The 24857-nt window shown below is 36.9% G+C and overlaps 1 protein-coding gene across 6 annotated transcripts in view; it reads left to right on the plus strand.

Moving 5' to 3' along the window:
• The window catches only part of LOC124406456 (fasciclin-1), a 213020-nt gene that overhangs the window by 181535 nt on the left and 6628 nt on the right, over window positions 1-24857 (plus strand). The window contains exons 8-14 of one of the 6 annotated variants that reach the window (XM_046881869.1): window positions 3303-3311; window positions 9228-9233; window positions 10350-10595; window positions 11426-11455; window positions 19304-19527; window positions 23014-23176; window positions 23778-23922. In XM_046881869.1, the coding sequence (XP_046737825.1) occupies window positions 3303-3311; window positions 9228-9233; window positions 10350-10595; window positions 11426-11455; window positions 19304-19527; window positions 23014-23176; window positions 23778-23922 (823 nt within the window). The remainder of the gene's footprint in view (window positions 1-3302; window positions 3312-9227; window positions 9234-10349; window positions 10596-11425; window positions 11456-19303; window positions 19528-23013; window positions 23177-23777; window positions 23923-24857) is intronic. The other 5 variants (XM_046881871.1, XM_046881870.1, XM_046881873.1 and 2 more) reach the window with 5 other exon arrangements.

The following is a 24857-nucleotide window of genomic DNA, read 5'->3' on the forward strand; positions in this document are numbered from 1 at the left end:
TTGTGTAGGAGAGCACAGTTAATTGTGTTCTGCCGTCAATGCACCGCCTCTTGTGTATATCACTGCAGATCTCTGTCTCTCTGTCTCTGTCTATATCTGTTCGCCTACGTAACTACATGTCTATTAACTCCTTCAGCGTACACCTATATGTATACACACCTTTTCGACCTCTCACATGCACACATATGTGTATATCAAGTATTTTCACACTTACCTTGTAATACTCACATCATGATGATATATATATGTGTGTGTGTCTATGTCTATATAACACAGCTTTCCGTTAAATTTCAAGTTATTTAGCGAGCTCTCATCGCCACGTGCTTTACCCACTAAATTTACAATACCCTTCACGAAATTCCACTTGTCAATGTATAACCAATGTAGAGACATATATTATATCCATCCACGTACATACGTGATTTTTTACAACCGTGTGGAATTTGAAACGGAATAGCGTAAAATCTCGAATTTATTTGCCGATGAACGCAACGATTCGATACCCTTGTCGTCTTACACACCAAAGCTTTGTTCCTAATTCCACACAGTTGAAAAATTTAACACCTTGTAGAAGACAAATCTTGATACGTAAATTTACTGAACACAGATTTGAGTAGGCTATCGAAACTCGTAGTTACTTAATAATGAAAAAGTTTTATCCTTCCGCATCTTTATCACGCATATAACACATATATACCTACGTATACTTACCTTGTTTGTCAGAAACTTTACCCCAGATCAAGTAGTTGGCTTATAAGCAACTCATCGGAACCCTGAACAGAACCCACTTGTAATCAATTGCAAACTCGTGTACATCGATTTTGTATAATTTAAGTATTTTTCTTATGCAATACGATTATACAATAGTCGAAAAATTGTATTGGAAAAGAGTCGAAAGTCAGGATGAAAATTCCTCAACGATGAAAGCACGTACTAAAAAATTCGTCAAATTACGAATTGTCCACCTGTTTTGACCCTTGGACCCAAAATTTCGGGAATTTCAAAGCTTGAAAATAATAGAACCGCGGGGAGCCCGGCAACGCCCCTTTACTTTTACTGCACTACATCTTATCTGGAAGCCAGTTCTATTTTGTAGCCATATATATATATATATATGTTCCATATATACATGTATATATATATGTATAACCACCAGAATCCGAGCGGAGATAGTGAGAAAAGTTTGCTAATGCCGCCCGGGTATTAGCGTCGCGGAATTGAAGCGAAATTAATTAGAAATTATAGCGGGTATCTCAGCCTCAGCAGAATAGAAAGATTAGAAAGCATAGCCTACCTAATTCCAAATTCTTTCCCAAATTTTCGCGCATTTCTTGAACGAAATCTCGCGCGTTGGTATGAAAATTAGCGCAATTACCGCCTTGTAATGAACTATTAAAAGAGTTATTGGTTACTGTGATGATAAAATCCGTTTGAGATCAAATTTTAAATAACGTAAAAAAATCCAATCATCACAGTCGACTTTAACTCAACATAAATGGTCGGTTTTTGTACAAACTTTGTCGCTGCGGGTAAAATATTTCGTGAGAAATTCTTACTGTGTTTTTAATGTACGACATACACGTGACTTGAGAAAATTCCGGCAATAAAATTCTGCAAACTGCGTATGTAAACGCGTCGGATACAAACACCCTGTATTCACGATTGACCAGGCACAAATTTGCAAGTCACTTGTGATCACATAATCGATGTACACGTGTTTATAAATATTCATCATTGGAAAGTACCGAGCAATCAGGCATAATGAACCTCTTCCCCGCGCCTGCAGGTTTATAATTAAAACAAATACCGGAATAACCACACCGTAATTTTGGTTCACAAGGCGTGGCGTGGTTGTCATACTTGTGAGCAGTGTTTGCCCGCTCGTTGACTCCTACTACTGTAGAATCGCTCCCTGCATTGCTTGGACGGATTTATTCATACATTATATAAAGTTATAGAAATTATGCCACATTTATAAAGCAATTAATTACGTTTTAACCCTCACGCTGCACATTAAGATCAAAATTACCCCGCGGTATGTTCGCCATAAATTCTGTATGAAAAACATCCAGAATAATCTGATTTGATCCATGATAAATAATGAAATATCGCAAAAATCGTTAATTCATTCTTGACCCAAAAATTCAACTTCACTCACGCAAATAAATATCTTTTTCTTGTCACGCAGTATCTTCGGGTTTTTTTTTCAGCATCTGTGCTTGAGAGGAACTCGGTCAATTTTCAGCCTCAAGTAGTGAAAATTCAGATCATGATTTTTGTATTTTATTCAAAATTTTATTTGGCTAATGATAACTAATTTGCCTTAAAATGGAATACTTAAATATTCTAGAATGTTTTCAAATTATCTTAATCGACATCTTTGTTTCTACGCAATGATTTTTGATTTGCGGTTTCCAGTGACTCCGTCGTGACATCGGTGTTACACACAGGAGGCGTGCAGCGTGAGGGTTAAATGAGCGACATTGGCAGCCTGATTGTGTATATGAGGGTACTTTCTAATTATAGGCGTCGAAAGTTTAAACGGCACCATTATGATTGAACTTCGACAAACGAGAGAAGTGGAAATGCACTGTCACGTTGTACTTGTTTTCTGAAAAATTGAATCCTTCAGATAAACAAAAAAATAAATAAATAAACAACACCAATCTAGAAGTTTCAACTCGCAGCTACAGTGGGCAGAATTTACAGGTCTATTCATGATCCGATTTCAACTGTCACAGTCTCTTATTTTTCGGTGAAGAAGTGTCGATGATAACGAACAAATCTCGATAGCCAATTACTTGATTAATTTCTCTATTAAGTCAGTCACGATCGACAACATCGTTGATCGGCAAAATGAAATCAATTCCGAAAATCCTGAATCTGCATTTGCATACCTCGTATTTTATTTTTGGATCTAAAACGCCTGAAGCAAAAATTTTTCTGGTAAACAATTGCGACGTGAGTGCAGATAATCATTTTCCCTTCATTTGTAAAAATTTACTCATTCCAGTCCCATAAAACTGGAACGTGTCGCTCCCTTGTTTAAACAGAGATTACATATCAATTTTACGCGTAATATAGTTCGATCTTATCCTCGCCCCGTATTGATTTTTGAACCTCTGTATATAATAGCGTATATATTTAACCCTGTACACATTATTTATTACTGTACAACACCCTCGAAATGCGTGGGAATAATTTAATTTCGAGGAACAGATAATAATACAATTATACTCTATCTCTTTTTCTGTTCGCTTCTTGTATTATGGACAACCCTGGTTTCTGGTTTCTCTGTGCAGTCTTTCAAGGTAATTTTGCAGCAGCCTTTTTCTATACATTTCGATCATTTATTTTGTCATATTATCAGCAGGTTTTCTTTTTCTTCTTTCGTCTTCATATCTCATATTAACTTGTCATAAGCACCGTACTTTTTAATTTATTTTCATTTTTCTTATTCTTTAACTCTTCAACTCCTCTTTTTCTCGACTTATTACATAATACTGTTTTATGAGCTGTCACTGTTTATCTATTTCGTACACTTATACATGTTTTATAGACGTGATTAGCACTGCTTGCATCGCAAGTGTTGTTTGCCTCTTATAAATCACCATTTATGAGATGGTGAGGATTTTTTTACTCTGCTTTCGACGTATTCATCGATGTATGAATGACTTGAACGCTCGACGCTTCGTCTTGCTTTAACATTTTTTAAATAAGAAAATAATAAAAACATCCTCACGAGACGAATCGCCATTCCGTTCTTTCGAAATCAAGAACATCAAAGCTTACGAAAATTCAATGTTTACCCATTCCTCTCCGCCTCCATTCGGAATAGATGGTAAATGTTCCGTTTCAATTGCACAATATTCAGGGAAATTCATCAATTATTATCAAAACTTTGGGAGTTGTAAGAAAAAGAAAACAAGGTAAAATGAAACGTGGGCTTGGCTACAATTTTTACAGTTTTTTTGTACACCTTGTGCCACATAAAACATCGTTATTGTAGACCCTCTCAATACCTGCCTTAAGACCCACTTAACCATATTCCTTGAGTTTGGAATTATTGCGTGAGTCTAAAAATTGCAGGTATTATGAATTCAGTTCAAAATCTGCATTACAATTTCTATTGACAATAGTTGGTGGAATTTCCGATTTAAAAATTCACGGACTGCACATAGAGACGAACTTCTCCTAAGTAAACGTGGATTTTTTTCCTTTAAAAAATTATATTATCTATGTAGTATAACAACGTACTGAACGGGAACGATAATCTATAAGCATTTAAAGTGCATGCAGGTTGTAGTTCAGGTGAAATTGAGCACACTGACTGAATTTTATACAATTTTTTAATGAAGCATGAGTGTTACTCGTTGCATGACGGACTGTTAGTGCGATGACTCTCTTATATTCTTTTGCCAAAAATCTGTCAGCACCCACCGAAACCTTCATTAAAGAGCGTCAGGCAAAAATCTACGGCGATTAGAGCCTGGAAATTTCTTCTTGGCAAGAGTAAATATTTTCACATATTTTGTAAAACGTTATTTGTACAAGGTACACTGAGAAAATTTCATTGTTTTACAGTTGATGTAAAATAATTCGAGTAAAATGGATATCGTTACAATAACGATGTTCAGACCGTACCAATCCTTACCTTTCCCATGTCCCTGCGTACTTTCTACCCCATCTGATACCCGAAATCTCTACCGCTCGTACCGCTACCAACAAACCGCGGTAAGTTTAGGCGCGATCGGGTGGATCGTCGTTAACCGCAAGATGGCGCTGATCGTTGGAAGAATAAATAACTGACCGGGAATCGACGCTCGGTTAGTCAGTCTGATTCGAGTCTCCGACCATTCCGGTTGCGCTCGGAACTCTCTGGTTCTCTTCCTCTCCTCTCCAATTTAAACAGTAGGTTCTCGCCAGCCGATCGAACCCCCGTAGATTCACGCCTTCGGCCTCTGAATCTCACGGCAGCTCTCCACTTACGAGACACAACCATTGATCGTATACTAACACCTCATACGCTCTTGACACAACTTTACTACTGTAATAATAAGGGGTTTTTATGCCTCAACGGTTTTTCCCCTGTGAGCCAATAAATTGCAACAATTTCTCTTGGCTCAATTGAGTATTTAAACAAATTTAGTTCGTTCCATACTTCATCCTCCGATCCTTATTTCTTTTCATATAGCATCACAGAAACCTTCCATGTTGGAAAGTTTTCCGACGCTACAAACGATTTGAATATTCATGAAATTTCGGGAAAATGTGATTCAAGCAACTATTTAACATGGATAGAGCTGCCAATACTGAAATGAAAATGAATCAAGGACTGTGAGAATAACAACAAGAAGAAATTTGTCGGTTTAATTCGTTATTTCCCTGCACATCCAATTGATTTAGGTCGCTGTCAGGTTCAACTCGTTTCGTCCTTGTAATAATGGCAATTTTCTAATGCGATAAGCCTTCAGGTCCAGCTTCGCGAAGTACAGGCGTGTTTTGCGTGTTTCGCGCAGCCACCAAACTTGCGTAAACTAATTTAACCTACTATTCTAAAAACAAACCCGGGAAGCAAACACAGCCTGGCAGGCAGGCGCGGCCAAAGTCGATACAAACAGCCCCCGGGGTTTCGTGACCTCCGGAATTCCGCTAATATTGTTTCCCGTGAAATTTTTCACGCCTTGGAAAAAAAGTCCCCGATGAGACCGATAGCTTCTTTTCCAAGATTACGAGACACCGAGTTTCGCTCTAACCGGGAATTTAAACTCGAGAGCAATAAAGTTCGCTTGCCGCCCTGCGTCGGCGGGGTGTTAAACGAATTTCATTTGCCGAGTAATTGGTGCGGACATTGTACGATCACCTTATACTCGAAACCTGTGAAAATTGCAAAATTCCACTGGGAAAAACACGGAATTCGAGTCGTTTTCTGTGGATCGACAAAGCCAGCTGACATTTATACTGGAGCTTGACCGCCTTTGTCCGCAGAAAAAACATCTCTTTGAAATCGACACGTGCCTCTGCCTACCTGCCCTTGCTAAGTCATTCTCTCCCGCAGCTTGGGGCTGTGCAAAGTAATTTTGAAATAAGCTTCTTGAAAAAATAGGAGTAAATTTTAACGGACGTTGAAACAAAGCGTCGTCTCGATGGATTCGGTTTTGTCAAATTTTCCTCGTACTTGTTAGTGTGGGATTATGCAAGGTGAGGGAAAAAATAACGAGTATTTTTTCAGCTTTTTTAACTTCGACGTTTGTTGCTAGTCGTGAAAAAATACCAAAATCAAGTTTCTCGGTTACATAATTTAAAAAATTAGTCACATTGAATGCAAGACTGCCAGAATTCGGTTCTTTGAGTTTGAATTATTGCTGCCATGAAACTTGCGGAATCCATCAGAGGGAAACGACAATTGAGCTTATATTTTCTGACTGATTAAGCTTCAACGTCCATAATTAATAATCATAACTACGGTTTGGTTCTGGAAATGCAGGGGGCGCGGATTATGTACTAGGGGTTAAAACTTGTTGAACGTTAAAGAGGAGTGACATATGTGGAACGTCGAAGGTTAATTAAGAATAGACAAAAACCGCCAAACTGCAATTACTTAATAAAGTTACCATGTGGGAGTCTTCTTAAACACAAAGTCTTTCATTCTGTGAACCGTAATTAGTACTTCGTTTTTACATACTTTCTACCCATTTAAGGGCCAACAACTAGTGCTGTACGATTTAGCCGGTCAAGATAGTTAACTGAGCCGAATTAGCTGAAAGTTAACTGGTTTAAGGAATTAGTCGGCCAAAAATAGCTAAGTTGCTAATTTTAACTGGCCAAACATAAAAATGCAAAAAATCAACAAGCAAATAAATCTTTCACCTCTTGGATTCGAATTTCTAACTAAAATACCACATAAATAGACGTTCGTCACTTAAAATTAGAGAAGTTTTTGAGCAAATTCAATTTTAATGTCACCTAATAATATACTAACTACAGTTTGGAAATTATACATAATAAATTATTCTAAAATATCCGGAGCTTAGTAAGTTACTTTAAAAAGTTAACCCAAAAAAGTATCACGATTTGACGTCAATTAATTTTCATTCTTAGCTTAGCTGATTATTGTTGATTGATCAAATTTTTAGGCACCTTGGATAATTGGATGACAATAATTCTGTAAAGTGAATATAATAAAACTTATTCCAGTTACAAGTTCGCATCTGAAAGATGAAAAATTCGTTGGCTTGTTGATTTTGTATATTTTTTAGATATAGCTGGTTAACCGGCTAACTATTTTGACTGGCTAATTGTTTCAGCCAGCTAATTCAGCCCAGTTAACAGTTAATCTAAAGTTTACCCCAAAAAATGATTTTTCAGGATTGCTCCATAATGACGTGAAATTTTTTTCGTATAATTCATTGGACATTATTCGTTATCAATCAACAATAATAATATTTTTATACTCAAAGATCCCAACTGCGTCCCTCATTTTAACCGGGTAAATTTTAAAAGTGGTTCTTAACCCTTAAACGACTGAATTGGCGAGTAAAAAAAATACGCGTCTGTTGTTTTCGACGGACTACCTCGGGTAACTTTCTTGTCACCGGCTTGTTTGGCTTACCGATCGTCAAAAATCGCTGGCGGTTCTGCCGCCCCAACTTTTTCCGTACCTACTTCCGGAACTTCTCAAAGTTCGCATGCAGCGCAGCCGTTGCACCGGGCAGTTAAACGGGATATTCGGATTTGCGTTACGGAAAACAAGAACCCTGGAGGTGCAGAGCACGTCTCGCGGCATTTGGTCGGTGATTAATTAACCATCACGGATCGCAGTGTAAATTGCCATTATTATCGTGACTTCAACCGAGTCACATGCACGATGGACGATTAGTCGCATGAGCATGCCGCATGCGTTATCAAAGTGCACCCAGACACTATAACTCAACAATGGAAAATTAATATTTTTTCCCATAACAACGGCGTCGATATGTTACTTACCTACCACCATAAATCACGGTTCACCCAACGTTCATCATCGACGGTGTTGCAGCGCGTTAATCGCCTGCAGTCAGGCAGACATTTTACCGCGTCGCGTGTTCAGTTTCAACATGATCTATACTCGATTCAATATACAATCATGTTTACGAACCACTCTTGTCTCACAAGTTTTCACCAATTTCAAACTCCAGATGGTCGTTCGAAAATCGATACATACTGTCAACTTGTAATTCTTTTCAAATAATTTTACAACGTTCTGTTCATTTTTGCGTTGTACCCGAAATCTACCCACAGACCTTCGCAGCGACTTTGAACGTGGAAATAACGATAATTTGAAATAATATATTTCACTAAGTCGAATCGTAATAACTTGGATTATTTCCAGGAACAGGTTGGTTTAGTAATGTGTTTTTCTTTATCATCATCCCATTTTTTTTCATTCATTCAAAATGTATTTGACTAGACACGACCAGGTGATAATTTGTCGACTATCGATATTAAAGTTCGTACAGAGCAAAATGCCGTGAAATATAAAGAGTAATAACGTAATAAGGTTATTAAACACCTGGAATGGATTTAGAAATAACTGTCAGTAAAAAACTGATAAAGCTATTATTCTCAACGGATGATCAATCAAATTTTCATTTTCTTCCCATGTGTCTGTGTGAAGGATGAAAATCATGGTTTACTAATTACTTCTGATGCTATTATCATTGAAAACTGTTCATTTACTTTTGAAAAGAGATAAAACAAGAATGAAGTGAATTCCAATTTTCAAACTTTTCCAATAAATTTAAGTTACTGAATTGCGAGAAAAGTTTTTTATTTCTCGCTTTTAACTTTTGTATTCATGTCCAAGTTTAATATTTCATAGGAAAAATAGATGGCATATTTTCATTGTTGGACACAGCTATTAATAACTTGAAATTTCTCATATGCAATAATAAGGGTAAAAAAACCTAGTCGCGTAATCCTAATCATTTTCAGTTGATTGGAAAAATGTACGAGAAAATAATAAGAGTTACTGCAGTATATTATTATGTCTCTGTGATTTGAATAACTTTTTGATTGTTAATATTTGCATAATATATATATATATATATATACATATATTAACATTATAATATATATATATTAAATACATTTATGTGTGTAATATTTCTATCAATTTAATGATATTATATTATATTATTATTCTGTGGTGCTTTGCATGTCTCTATTGGATTCTGCATGTCGTTTAGGGCATCGTAAGTACTTATGGAACTCACCAAAACTCACGAAACTTCTCTCACGATCGGCAAACCGCCTTAACTCAACAATATTATAAATCCCTTCAAATAACTGCGTATTAAGATCATTGTGAAATTATCGTGAAATCAAATTTAGACGAAACCAACATCGCCTGATCAAATTGTGGATTAAACACGTTGTATCACGACGCAATTTATTTCTCAGTAAGCAATCCTTAGACAGATGAATTTAAACTCATTTTCAGTCTCGTTTCAGTTTTTTTCTGAAAATGAACCGTCAAAAACTGAAAAACCAACAATGAGTGTAAGAGAATAATGATTGTTTAGAATTGCTTTGCACGCGTAATTATATTATAAATTAACAATTCAGTCAGCTTTTACTGATGAAGCGGTGCTACAATAACTTCTTGTAAATAATATAATCATAACCGTCATTTGTTAACTTAAATTTCATATCTCGACTCGGCACCGTAAGAATAAACCGAATTAATCCTACACAACGATCTGAACACAATTCGAACGAACGAGTTTACTTCAAATTTTTCCTCTACCATAACACAATTTATTCGAAAATATAGTAATTGTATAGACTATATATAAATTATTATAATTATTCTCGACAGAAAAAAATCTTTGTGTAGTTAATGTTTTTATTACCTTCGTCTTTTTTGTAGTCATAGATATAATACAGATAATCAATATTCTTTCACATAATATACACGTTACGTTTTATTTTTATCTCCGTATGTTACGTTATATAATACAACCCTCGTAAATTTAGCGCAATTTGACGTCATTCGCATCCGCAGACTCTTGTTGAATCTCGGAATGAGCTTTTTATTCAGCGCAGAAAATTGATGAATAAACTTTTAGCGTAGAGAAATTAAAAGATTTTTTTTAGCCTTAATCAATTAAATCTCTTTAGAAACGGATAACAATAAGAATTTCATTATTCTCATCCGTATCAAAGAAAAATAATGAAAAATCGAATTCTTCTTTGCACTACAGATTTTGTGTAACATAAGTGAAAAATTATTGTTGCGGATGACGTTGGATTTGAAAATCGTTTGACCGTTTGTACAAAGCGATAACGAAGGTTTTGTTGTTATCTAGGACAAAGAAGATGGACCAGTCTACAAATTTTACGAAGCAATTATGGACGTTGGAGAAGATTTCTTAAACGACATCACCAGACAGCGACAAGTGACGTTGTTCGCACCCAGCAATGCGGCATGGGAGGATGCAAGCTTGCAGCACATTCGCCAAGACAAGAAACGCATGCTGGAAATATTGAAGTTGCATTACGTGAGAGAGCAGCTGCCACTGGAAAAGATTTTGAAGAACAACAAGAACCTCCAGGTTGGTAAAAACTGTTAAACAAACTGTTTCGCATATTCGGTTCGTCGTTAGCGTCGCAGTTAACTTTGGTCGGGGAAATTCTTTCAATTCTTTAATGCTCTTTCATAGGGCATTAAAAAGGAATCACTGCAGTATTCATTAGTACGGAAACAGAATGGGATTAGGCATGTTGTTAATTGGCGATGTTTGACGAAATATTCTCAAAACAAATTGGGGTTGCATCACTTGACAGGTAATCTGATTAGAAAAAAGGTTGAATCAAAAATATCATCAAACAATTGTCATTAAAGCTCAAAGAGCTCAACCGAAGTTAATTGAGTTGATCTTGAATGTATATAGACACATATCCTCTCAATACAGAAAACTTATCTAAAAACATTATTTTCAAGTAAATAAATACAATTATTAATATATTAATAGCTTTTCTTGATTTTATCTTATTTTCAATTGTAAGGTTTAAATCTTTTAAAGCGAGGATACTTAAAGAAATTTTAATGACCTTCAAACCACACAGTCATCGATACAATAATTATTAATAACGAGAGCATATCGGTCCACCAAACTCAATAAATACGTACGTGAACATGGAACGAAGAATTACATGCTTGGGTCGTTTAAATTAAAATTTATAGTTTTAAAAGTATTTCTTTTCTGATCGAATAACTGCTTCATTTGAAGTCAATTCAACTAACTTCAACATAGCGTCTGTTTAAATTTCATTTAATTTTTTACCGCGTTCTCACGACGCATTTCTGACCAGACTGTACATGCGATGCATCCTCAAGTGCGTTTTACAAAAATCCGTCTACAATGCAAGATTATTCTTTAAGATTGCAAGCATCGGACGGAAACCCTGGGAGGTAATAAAATACATCGATCTACTAGTTTTGCATTCTCTCCATCTCTCTCAGTTAGAATGCAGTGCATGTTATTGATTGTGTATTTTTTAATCATTTTCTTTTTTCAAAAGAACGATCGACGCCTTCTTTCTAGTAAGAAAGAACCTCATTGGCTTCGTCATTATCGTTATTAGTTATCGTTTTTTTTCAATCCAAATAGTAGAAGCAAAACATTTTTGTTGACAATTTAGTGCTACGTCGAAAATGTATGCAAAATGTGTATCGTAGCCACTGCATGTCGATAATATCATACGCATAAGTTCTGAAGTTGGAACAACGGTATTCGCTGAAACTACAGAATTGACGTGCATGGATGTGGGTACAAATCTTTTGAATGTGCGTAAAAAATACCGACCATATTAGTGTTACAATATTTTAGAGAACAGTGACTTCAAGATCCTCGCAATACATCGAATTCCCATTTCCGTCGAAGGAACTGCTAATAGGGAAATTGGTTAGCAAAATATCCTTAATCCTGGTGTCTCGTCGCCCTGCTGATATAATTCATACAAGAGGGTCTACTTGTTGCTTGCTAGGCGATGTTCTCTAATCGATTAGCGTTCCTCGAACTCATCCGCTCCGAACTCAATACCAATTAGTCCCTGTAATACGTGAGTAGGTACGAAATATCCGAAATTCTACGAACCATTCCATCCTGAAATACCACATCCGTGCAGCCATATCATTGAAAATTCCTTGTATACGCTACGCGAAGAGTGAATAGCCAGGATTTGAAACATAGTTTAATGAAGCACCGACACCACATATCCAAACTCAATTTAAGAATAGCTCCACCATCCTCTCGTAATGAGGCTTTATTAATATCGAGAGCATAATTAAACGTGCAGAATTTCACTCAGCTCGCGTGATGAGGATATTCCTATCCTCACTAGAGTACTCTCTAGACTCTGTGTACAGCTCGAAGGCTAACAAGGTGCCCCAAGTAAACTTCACCTGGCTTCATAGTTCAGCAGGCAGGTTATATCTTTCATTAAGGCACAAAAGCTCGCTGAACATATGCTGCGCGCTTTTTCACCGAACAACCTTTGCGCCGTTATTACATAAATCTCTTTACCAGACGCTGCGGATAATTTCTCTTCCATTTTATCTTGCCCTGATTTTTCGAAACGGTTTTCTTATTCATTTGAGTTCGGTTAAGTTAAGCGTATTGAAAATGCTGGAACTTAGTTTCGTTCCATGTCACTTTCACTCCAAAATAACACATCCTGAACTCTTGGCTCGCAAATAACCGATAAACTGGAAGTCATTTTTCCTGCCATTTAACGGTAAATGGTGCTCGAAAGTTTTCGCGTTATCGTTTGGACCACCAAAATTGAGACGTCGGGACTACAATCGATGCGACGCAGTAAACGAGTCCCTTTCTTTCAATACATAACGTGAGCGATGTAACTTAATATGTACCATTTTTACTCTCGATATTCGTATACGACATTAACTATCTTACATGAATATTTGACCAAAGTTTTGTTTTCTACATGAAAATTTTTCTAGCTCAAATATTCCTTTTAGAAAATTCACTTCGTATCACAGTTCTGAAAGAACTTGATGTAAAGTATCGATTCAGAAACTGATCAAATTTCAGATTTCTAGAGTGAAAATTTTTAATCCAAAGTCAGTGGATGAGTTTATTATTATCCTGATAATTTGTTTAATATCAAAACCTACCACATTTGGTTTGCACAACGTGGAACAATGGAAACATTTCGTTGATATGAAACTCCTGCTGTTTTCAGAAGTCGACTTCGCTAACTTATTTCATAATTGGAAAAAAAATATACTCTGGTAAGTGTATATTAATATCACGGGTATCAGGATATAATAGCAAAGCAGGTAATATCGTAGAAATTAATGGATATAACCTCAGTACCAATTTCCAACTTATTCAACTCCTTGACTGGCTTGTCTGAGACGACTTGGCTACGTGCATGTATCGTACAATACATATACCTGTAAACCTGAGCTCTCGAAGCTGTTCAAACTTCAGCAGGTTTGCAGTATTCGATAAAGTCCCTCTAGCCCGGCGGCGCAGTATCGTTAAATACAATGACGTTTCACATCGAACGAATAAAATATGCACTCTTGACAGAAATCGCAACGATTTTCTCCCAGCCCCAGGTATATTGCATTACATGTGCGGCATTTCAAACTGTTACAGCTTACAATGCAATCAATATAAATTACTTTTATTTTCGGATTGCAGTGACGGTTTATAGAAAAAGAATATTGAGGTCAATTCGTTTCTGCGTGTATGAAACATCGGAAAGAAAATTTTATACGATATAGAAGTATTGCAAGATTCCGGAAAAGTTCGGCGCAAGTTACTAGCTACGTAATGATCCATGCCGAAGAAAGAAGAAGAACCGGAAGGGTAAGAAGATTGGCAAAAAGTACCCAATCATGTTCCTCGTTCCGAAAGCTTCGATACTGAGCTAATTACACGAGGCTCAGAGTGGTATACATCCGGGATCCGGATGTAATCTAGAATCGGTAGGGGTAGTGATAATTGGAAGGCAGCCGGAAACCACCGGGGAAAGGAAGAAACTGAGTAAAATTAGGTTTTTGGAAATGGAATTAGTGGCTTGATAAGTCAGGTAGGCAGCGTACTCGAAATTAAACAGTTTATATTGCGGATGAAAAACGAGAGTGATAAATGACCTTCCTCTTTCCGTTTTCGTTTTATTATCTTTCCGAGCCTCGGACAATTCTCGCTTTGAAGCTTCTTGAGTTGATTCGTTGGTAACGAGCCGGCAGTCAATTCGGAAGTATATTAGGTATGCTGGAGAAACGAATTGTAGAACATTTAGGTAATAACCTTGTTTGCGGAAGCTTTCGTCAGCGACTTCGAGTCCACTCTTGACAATTATTATTTATAATTTTTTTTTTTTTTTTCTTACCAACGTGAATAAAAATTATGCAAGATCACCATTTCCGCTAATTTATGGCGGATTTTTTCTTTAAAAGTCTGTGTTTTAATATATTTGGCTCGATAATCATAAAACGCTTAACTCCAACTTTGATTCACACTCGCGGTATATAATAGATGCAGATGCAGAGGCATGCTGCAGCAGCATCGACTATTCACTGCTGAAAACAGCTATAGATTCGAATACAGAAGATACGTGAAATCCAGCTGAATGAAATATTTTTTCGTATCGAAATATCACTGCGCCAAAGCATTATTTTTACCTTTCGTATTATTCTTTTGCTCTCTTTCACTACCGCTCAAATATCCGTCATAAAAAAAAAAAAATATTATAAAACTAGAACTGAAATGAGAGAGAAAGAGATAGAGAGTAAAAAAAAAAATAATGACGTGAAATCACCAGATTATTTTATATAATAATAATATACGTATAGAATACACTATACATATATTTCGCATTCTAGAATTTTTTTTTCTTCTTTTCTTTTAAACACTCCGACGTGTAAAATTTCTCTACCGACTGCAATATGATTTTCTTTACGCTATTAGATTGCAGAAGCAAAATGCTTGTTCCGTAAGTAATGTATTGCTCTATTAGACCTTCTATCGAATCATGTATGAATTACAGCTGATCTATCAACTGTCAATTATGCCTATGTTCAATCCGTCGATATGTCCGTCGGTTAATTATCCGAATTACAGCTATTAGGCATTAACATTCCTCCTGTACAGTATTCGTAAGTTAGTAGATAAAAAATGTGAGACCCAAAGAGTTTTGCAACGCAACAGTTGGTACATGCAGAGAATGAGTATACAGTTGGGTAATCAGGGAATCAGTATTAGTGGTACAGTTCCAATTTAATGGTAATATATTCAGAAATTTAATTAGCATTGCGTTCCGTGTCGTTCAGCGTTGCTCACCGGGGCTTCGCTTAGTTACTGTAGAATACTAATTTCAATTTATCTAGTAAACAATTATGCGTGCTTCTGTTCGATACCCCGCGAAATTGGTACCATTTCGCATGTAATTTCGAGATCAAATGACAAACGTCGTGGGTATAATTAAACCGTCCTCTAATTGATCCAAGAGAAGGATGAAAAATTTCTAAAAGTCTCTGAGTAATGTACATAAATTTTGCCTCGTTTTTTCGCATTTATTCTATCCCTTGATCGATAATCGCAACCGCTCCATTGAAATAACGAACGTTTTATTTGACTTGGTAATGCCAAATTGGTTGAGTAAAGATGAATATATTTAATATCGATTTAACTAACTACGGGAAGTTTTTTTTTTTTTTTTACGTATATATATATTCAATTTATGCCGCGCCATCAGTCGCACCAATCTGTGCCAATGGCATCTGGAAAAGTCCGGTGCCAGGATTGACGTGACGTGATTGAGATATACGATATTTTCCCCGCCGTTTGTTTGCGCATATGTGGAGCGAACTCGGCATAAGAGTGAGAAAAAATGAATGCAGAAATTTTTCACGTATCCATAAAACCTGTGAGACGCGAGAAGTTTTATCTAACCTTCTTACAAGTGGATTAATTGGCTGGAAATTTCTACTTCTTATTCATTTTATTAACAGATAATTGTACATTGTGTATTCATTAAATATTTATTGTATTCGTAAGCTGTAAAGAATTCTTCAAATATACATGAATAAAAAATACTGGAACTGTATTGACAAAAGCTTGGAAGTCGATAGTTTCGGTGGAAAATGTTTGAAAATTGTTAAAAATGTTGTAGATTCGTTCGAGTACACTTTACGTGGCTTCGTTTTATGCCAAAGATTACTTTCTACAGAATTACTGAAACAGTACATTCAATGTAAAAAAGTGTTCCATCGTAAGAAGGAAAATGGTTTTCTGAATAGAATGGCAGAGTGAAATGGAACAAATCTCTTAGTTTTATTACGAATTTAAAACTAAACATAGATATCAGTGCTTTCCTTACTTTTACTTTATAATTCTAGTATTTCCAGAGTAACAATTTTAAACAAAATGCTTGTAGCTTGCAAATATGATAATTTGCTAAACACTCGATCTACGACACAATACGACCGTGATAAAACAGATAAAACGAATCGATTTTCAGCCAACCAATTGCAAATTATAATCGCGCGCTGCAATGGCGTTCGAGATAATTAGACACAACGTCCAATTAGCATCGCGATACGCGTGTTACTGTAGTTTAATGGCGCATTGAAACACAGTTAGCACCGCGCACGAGATTAGGTATTCCGTTCTAAACACAAGGCAGGTGATCACGGTGCAGTGGCACCAAATTAGTAATCGTCGTGCGGCTCGTTCTTTGCCGAACGAGCGTATTATGACAGTCGAGATAGCTCTTCGTGCCTTATGCTGGACGTGTAGATACATACGTATATCGTATGCAGATAGAGTGTATGTCACGTACGTGCGTACATACCTCGTCTTTTCAATCACCATTTACCAATCCCGAGTCATTCATTGGCCCGATAGATTATTCTCAGGAAAGGCAGGGGAAATGTTATCGGAACAGATTACAGACCCCGCCCCGAATTCTCATCCAGAACCGAAATCGATTTCGCCTTGTCACAGTACGTCGATCATCGAGTGACGAGGCTAGCTAACGGTGTACCTAGGCATTCGAGATTTCATCGATTGCCCAATGCACTGCATTGCACCACTGCAGTAACGATGCGAAGAAACAAAACATTTCACTCCTATATTTTTAGTTTGTTTTTTGTCTGGACAGAAATAACGGAAAAATACTGTTTTTTAGACCTTTGCGATGCACAATTGCATTTTTTTTTAATAACCTGCAAATACCGCTGCTGGAATGCTATGAAGTTCATATTGCAAATTTACCTGCATAGATATAATATTCGCCTGTCAAAGGCAGAATATTTTCCGTGAAAAACAAGCGGCTGGTTTGATATAATTATAAAGAATTCCAGATCAATTAGTGCGGAAACTATGCAATAAAGTGCTTACAAGGCAGTCTGCAATATTTATTTCTCTTCGATTTCTCTCACCGTTTGAGAAAAATATTAATTTCCTCAACATAATGACGGATCGATCGATCGCCTCGTGATTTCGACATGCAAATTCCTTTGTGCGATATATAATGTGAGGCCTGCATGGTCGATATGATAAATTAATGAAATTCCCCGACTCGTAGATCGTTGCAGCCGGGTATCTAACTGCGATGACATTCACGAAGGTGCCTGGTATATAAATTCCGGAGTAATGCATCCAATTTATATTCGTAACGCACGGGTTGTCAGACACCTTAAAGTGCGGACTATTCAGTCGAGATGGAGAGAGAGTAGCCTGTACCTTCGTTATCTCATCAGCATTTCAAGGGCTGTGTGTGAGTGTCTGTCTGTGTGTGTGTGTGTGTGTGTGTGTTCGGGTGCAGCGGAACGACTAAGGGGCGAAAGGTAAAGCATGCATAAAACACGAAACCCTGCAATAACGCATTAACATGACAACGGCTGCGCCGTTGAAGAGAGTGATGCAAATCAGCTGCGTCGTGCAGCTTAGAAAGCAGCAAGAACGCTAAAATTAACGCCGAACGATAGCGTTGCAATCGCTTTCAAATGTTGAAACCACGGTAGCTTCCAGGTATAATTGAGCTTTTGTGATATTCTCATCAAAGATGTTCTGTGTCGGCTTACGAGATCCCGGGTAGTTTCTGTCTAATACGTATCTTGGAATCGGGACTCTATCATGTTGATTGACAAGTTGAGGAGCTAAGAGCTTTCACCGTGTACCGGGAAATTCTGTAATTGCTTGCTTTGATCTTGTTCGCGCACCCAATTAACACGGACATTAACAGCGTTGTAAGATAATCATCTTTGATAAATTCACCATATGTTTTATCCAAATACGATAGAGGTATATCTGAGGCAAGTCTATATTTTAACTTTAGGTATCTTATAAATGAAATTGCTGTTTATTTTCACCTTTTTTTTTATCGTGGTATAAACATAAATCGAACTGCATTATTCTAAAACACACATAACGATCTTAAGGAGAAAGGTTGTATTTGCGTAACCATGCGAAGTGGATTAAGAATAAGTGAAATGAATATTTAGAGTAGAACTAAGGTTGAAGCTGGAAGTTGGAATTAAAGTCAGTTATACGAACGTGGGAATAGAAGTGTCTTTGATGAAGGATGGAATAGAAGTTGACGGACGTTGGAATACAAGTGGACCTGTGATAAAGAGTATAATACGAGTGGACGAAAGGTGTGGGAATCTTGAATAGTGGTGAACAGAATTAGCGGAGTACAAGTGATAACGAGTGGCTTTAGGATGGATGGAAATAGGAGGACAGGATGAAGACTATAATGTTTCTGTGAGGAATGTGAAAGAGTTAGCAGGTAGAGGCAAGAAGTGGTGGAAGAAGATGAGGAGGATGTGTGACGGAACGCCGGAAGTAACACACTAAACACGACGAAAACCTAAATCTTACCTGATCTCGACAAAAATTTCGTTGTATTAAAATCATTCGCAACGGCTAAGCATTTTTTTTTTTTTTTTTTTTTTTCGATTTTACAATTCTTTTTTCTCATCACGGTTCAAGAATTTACCGTCTTTATCGTTATCCTTACGATAACCTAAATGAAAATGAAAATAATCTTATATTTTATAGAGATCATTGCATGAGAAGCTACATTGCAGTTTTTATCTGGATGAATTCGTACATCTTAATAATCTTGTCTTCATCTAGATAATAGTACTCGTTATCTGTTAAAGACATTGCAACATGCCTGTCAGAACGTGATTCAATGTCGTATGTGACAATTTTTGTTATACCTGTAGATATGCGTCCTTTATTCGAACCTCCGTTGAACGTGCCGTTAATCTCAGATATTTCAGGTCGCGACGGCGGCTGAGCGGAAAAGTCTTTACTTCAACGTAGTTCAAGGGCCGAGTGGAAACGACACGATCACCGTCGAAGGAGGTGGCGTCAATGCGACTGTTATCACACCGAACATCGCGGCTACGAACGGGATTATTCACATCATCGACAGAGTTCTTGGTGTTCCTTACACCACGATACAGGAGAAGCTGAGGACTGACCCGATGCTGAAGTGAGTACCTAATAATTTAATTATTTGAGAGTAGAATTAAAAAAAGGCTGCGAGTGGGATTTTTTGCAATTTGCGCGTTATTATACGCATATACATAACTATACAGCAAAGAAAAAACATCTTTTCTCCGCGTGTTTAAAAATTTATACTATAACAATTTTAATTTAAATTTCTTTTTTTACAATTGAGCTATTCATGTCTGGGAAACTTTCACTTCGATTTAACATTTTCCAGCAATTAATTTTCCGCTATTTCGGTTACACGATATTCGGAGAGAAATCGCTTTGTATTGCATTGAATTTCAATCAAAAGAAACGATAATTGTGATTTTACGTTATAGCGTGTTGGCGAAGCTGCAATGCGGAATAATTTCAGCAGCCACATTCGTTATAATTGTTTCTCTCGTGACGAATGGCTCGATTTGCGCACCGTTAACTCTCCTTTCAGAATCTCTATCGCATTCAAATCTCTTTATATAATGAATGCCATGCGACGAGACAAATCTCACTCGATATTATCTCGGTGCAAGATCTCGTGGAAATTGTCCTCGAATTTGCTTTTTGTAACACGATATTGTATCAAGACTAATTGCGCGATGCATTAGCGGAGAAGAATGAGCTTAAATACGTGCACTTTAGCCGTGTTCCTCTCGAGCTTTATAACCCTTTGGAAATTACGGTACAAAGGTTTATTCGTTTACCTTTTTTATTCAACTCTACACGTAAAACGATGAAAGTCAATCACCAAACCTGTCTATAATACATTTTTTGCTTTCGTTCAGCATGAGGAAAAGCTTATACGATATTATTGAAAATTAATGTCACTTTTCCACATCGTCTATAGTTGTCTTTCCTCTTTTTATTTCATTGTTTCTCTTCTTTAAGCTTCCGGAGTGAATTGATTTCATCTTAATTTTTGACATACCAACCACCACCAACCTCTATCAAATCCAGAACATTTACATGAGTTATTGTGATATTTTACTTTATATCTCAAACGACACGAATTCTGCACGAAAATTTTAAACGTTCAAAACCATGAAGTTATATGCAATAGGATATTTTTTTAAATGGCGAATCGCTTTCCCGCTTCAGAGTGAACGGTGAATTTAAATGCAGAGGCAGCTACACTGCGGACGCGAAAATTATTGGGCGAAATGGCATATCACGTATCGTCTGACCCGATGCTAGTTTCATTACGATAATAGCCATTAGGTCGACCCTAGATACACACTGCACGTATCTCCGCCATCTATCAGCCGGCAATACGTTACCCACGACGACCCCCGTGAAGCAGAAACTACGGGTTGCGTGTTATAGATTTAATGCCATTACCTGCTTCATACGATACGCCGGTGGCTGCACTGCAGCTCGATGCGGTGGATGGATGGTGACGTCACCATTCCATCACCCTGTTAAACATCCAAACGAGGCAATAGTCGCGATATCAAACGGTTCTGGTTCCTCGACGATTTCGCTTTGCGAATTCCATTGTATTTACAAATCTTTAGGGTATCAGGGGGCGAGGTTGATATTCTGAATTCTAAGATTAAAGAAAACGGCGAATTCTATATTTTTTGGTCGTCAAACTAGAAGTCAAGAAATCAAACTTTGACAAAACATGAAAGTTCCAAATGGTTCGAAATCCGACGCTCAAAGTTCCGTGAGTGCAAAGTTCCGCGAGGGCAACATTCTTATAGAATAAAATTCTGAAAGGGTATAACTCCAACAAGTCAAAATTCCGAAATCTGAGACATCGAAATTCCGAATGATCAAAGATTGTCAATTCTGTGAATTTCTAGCTTGGTGAAATTTCACTACTTTGATCTGTTGTTTTTGACTATCGATATTTTGAAAAAAGCTTGATTTCTTAACTCCAAGTTTCGTCACTGAATAATTCGGAATTTGGTGCTTTCGAAACTTTTCAAATTCGTAACTTCAACCCCGCCCCTCGCAGTTATCCGGTCAAAATTAATGAGAAAATGTTCAATTCTTCGATAAAATATTAATTAGTACAAATTCAATTGGTCTTATTTCGATCATTACAAGGGTTACCCTGTTAACGGAGATAAATTTGCGCAGAAATTTCATCCGGCAAAGATACTCCAGCCTTATAAATTCTATATGAATTTGAAATAGGCACGTCGGAGAAAAAAAAATAGTGCCATGTTTGAAATTGGTTCTGCCTAGCACCGTAATATCGTGACATAAATTTCTCCGCATGCAATAGAGAATCATTTCATACAGAGGTATAACAATCGGTTTGACTGACAATGAGTATAATTTTTCTCCTGCCAATATGCGTGTTCGACATCTCTCGACGTGTATCATGATCCGAATATTTGCTCAAGTGGTAGGACGTGTATTATGCATGCCTGGCACAATCAACAACGTCGACTGCAGGCATATATATTTGATGCAGGTATACAACCGCTAAACGCGTGAAACGTGCCAATTTTTCGAGCGCCAAAAACGCTGATGGCAAAATTTACTGCAAACGCGGTTCAAATAATCTGTACGTGCGGTGAACCGAAATATATAAACAAGTGGAATAATCACCGATCGATCTTTCGAGCCACCCGAAACATGCGGTCCGACAATAAACTCCGAACACCAATCAACAAACAAACAAACTGCTCGAATGCAAATCAAGGTGTTTTGCGTTGATTTATTTCTTTTTCTTTTTTTACAATTGTTGTTATTATTATTAGTATTATTACTATTATTGTTATTATTATTCACGTTTACCCCTTTGAAAGTTGAACCGATCTCCTGATCGTCTTAGAATTTGAATAACGCGGAGAATAAAATAAATTGAAAGGTGAAATTCTCGGTGAAACATTATTGGCGAAATAAGGTATCGCAGAAAGCATTTTTTCACATTTTTCCTCAAGTTATTGGTAAAGTTATCGCGTTGTTGAATTAACACGTAAATGAAAGAACTTTGCGACAGAATAGAACAGAAGAGGGAAATGAAAAAAACTTGCAGAGGCCATCCAGGAAAAGTGTCATGTCTGTAAGCTAAATCTCGTTTCTCATGTCCTGCGTCTCATTTTTTTCTCACATACCCTAATCTAAAATTTATAATATTTATTTTATCTCTTACTGTCGTTCGTTGTAAACTGGCTCGACTTATGACTGATCTTGACGTTTTCAACAACTATTGTTATATTTCTATGTAGATAAGGAGGAAAATTTGAATTGATTTCCTAATAAAATATCACTTCAACATTGTGTATCTTTGAAATCGGTTCTACTGTAAATTTATGATAGGTAAGAAAAAAAGTTGAACAAAAAGACAACTATGAAATTGTTACAAAAAAATTGCCAATTCAGTGTGAAATAATTATTACATTACGCGGGGAATTTTATGAAGAAAGAGATTTCGGGATGCAGAAAGTATAGATTGAGGAAACAGATATCCAATTCGTTGAGTATCTTTTCTTTCTAGGTCGCGGATGTAAACTTTATCTGTTTCGTTTTACAGCTCAACCTATTTCCTTGGGCAGCGGCGAGGTTTCAACAACCAACTGAACGACACGAGGAAGCGTTTCACTTACTTTGTGCCCCGTGACTTCGCCTGGAAAGCAGCCGAAATCAAATTCCCTTCGACTTACAAGAAGCTGTTTATGCCCGAATTCTCTTACCACGTAAGACAGAACCGCTCTTCTATTCAATCGTTCCTTTCAACCTTAGGTCTTATTGCCTGATGTAAATATATGCGGGGAAACAATCTGACATATGTATACCACCGTATGCAACAAAGACTTACTTCCGGTAATACGGCTCTCAATATCATCCATTTTGATCCTGAGTCAAGTTACAATACACCCGGATCCTGTTTGCCGTGATATTGAGCTTGTCGAAAGTATTGCGAAATAAGCAAATGTAGCGGTAAAATTTTTCCAGCGTAAAATTCAGCAGAAAAATAACACGATTTGTCTCATTGTCATTAGCTTCCTTTAAAATGCCTCAAATACTGTATACCTAACTGAAATAGATTTTGAAATAGAAGTTTCTCCTGAATCTTTGCGGATCTTACAGTACAATTACGTTACAGTAATTCTGTCTAACTTACGGTGTTGAAGCATGTCACTTAGAATTTAAAACCCATCAAGTCTTGGAAGTATTCAACTGATTTTGGAATAAAATCGAGCCACTTTCGATGACTCGATCTTGAGGACATTAATTTTTTAGCACCTTGACGCGTGGAAATTGATCTAATGACAAAAATTGATTTCCAATCCACAGGCTGAGCAGATATTGCAACGACACCTGGTGGTAGCTGACCAGGCCTATACGATGGCGAAGCTGAAAGACATGTACTTCAATGACACCGTGATCCTGCCGACAATGAGAGATACCTTGATACTTCACGTGAAGGAAGTTGGCGAGAGTAAGTATGATACACGCATATATATGTAGACATATATATTACAAGACCAGTAGGTCTGTTTTTTGGAAGGACTGTAGGAATAGGATTGGCCGGCACGTAGAGAAAAACTTGTCTTAAACTTTACCGTCGTCGTAATCGGTTAGTCGTTACTAAGTAGAACTAAACTCCAAACTTTCGTTCTTCCGGGTATCCCGATTCAACAATTTGCTCTCCTTCATGCAGTCACTACGTCAAACTTTCTCAAGAATTCAAATTCCTTTGCCTGTGTTAATAGAACACGTACAACAAAATGTGTCTCGTGAAAATTCTGATGTAAAACTTTTACTCCGATTTATCGTGGTTGTAAAACTGATCCTCATTTGAGGACGAAAAATGTGTTAAATACAACGAATAGAGAAGAAATGAAAAAATTAATTTGTGCTTTGATTCGAATGAAATCAACGTGCAAGGGTATTGAAAAAAACGTCGGGTGATCTAATGGGTCGATACAGCTTTTCGTATTGTTAAGGAAAATACAGAGAACAAACTACGGCAAGAACGTGAAATTTAAATAGATATAACGGCACAAAAATTCACATCTTGCAGCTGTATTCGTGTGAAAGTTTTTAACAGGATCACGGAAAGCACTGAGCTTTTTATTTTCATTTACTTTTTCGAATCGTGTTTTTTGTTTTTTGATCCTTCCAACTCTTGCTTTCTATCTCTAAATGTCTATCACACGACGAACATATCTTCGGATAATAACGAAAAAACAAATCAAAGACAATCTATATAGTCCTGATTTTTATCTGCCAGATACTGTACAAATTCCAGTAAAAGCAACCCCATTATCATCAAAACTCGTTACTGAATTCTAAATGCAGACAGTGAGGTGAACCATGAATAATCCTTGTCCTAGAAACGTATATAATGCACGAGGTGAAGTTACCCTCGGT

Source organism: Diprion similis, chromosome 6 (assembly GCF_021155765.1).
Source record: "Diprion similis isolate iyDipSimi1 chromosome 6, iyDipSimi1.1, whole genome shotgun sequence".
Classification (NCBI taxonomy): Eukaryota; Metazoa; Arthropoda; class Insecta; order Hymenoptera; family Diprionidae; genus Diprion; species Diprion similis.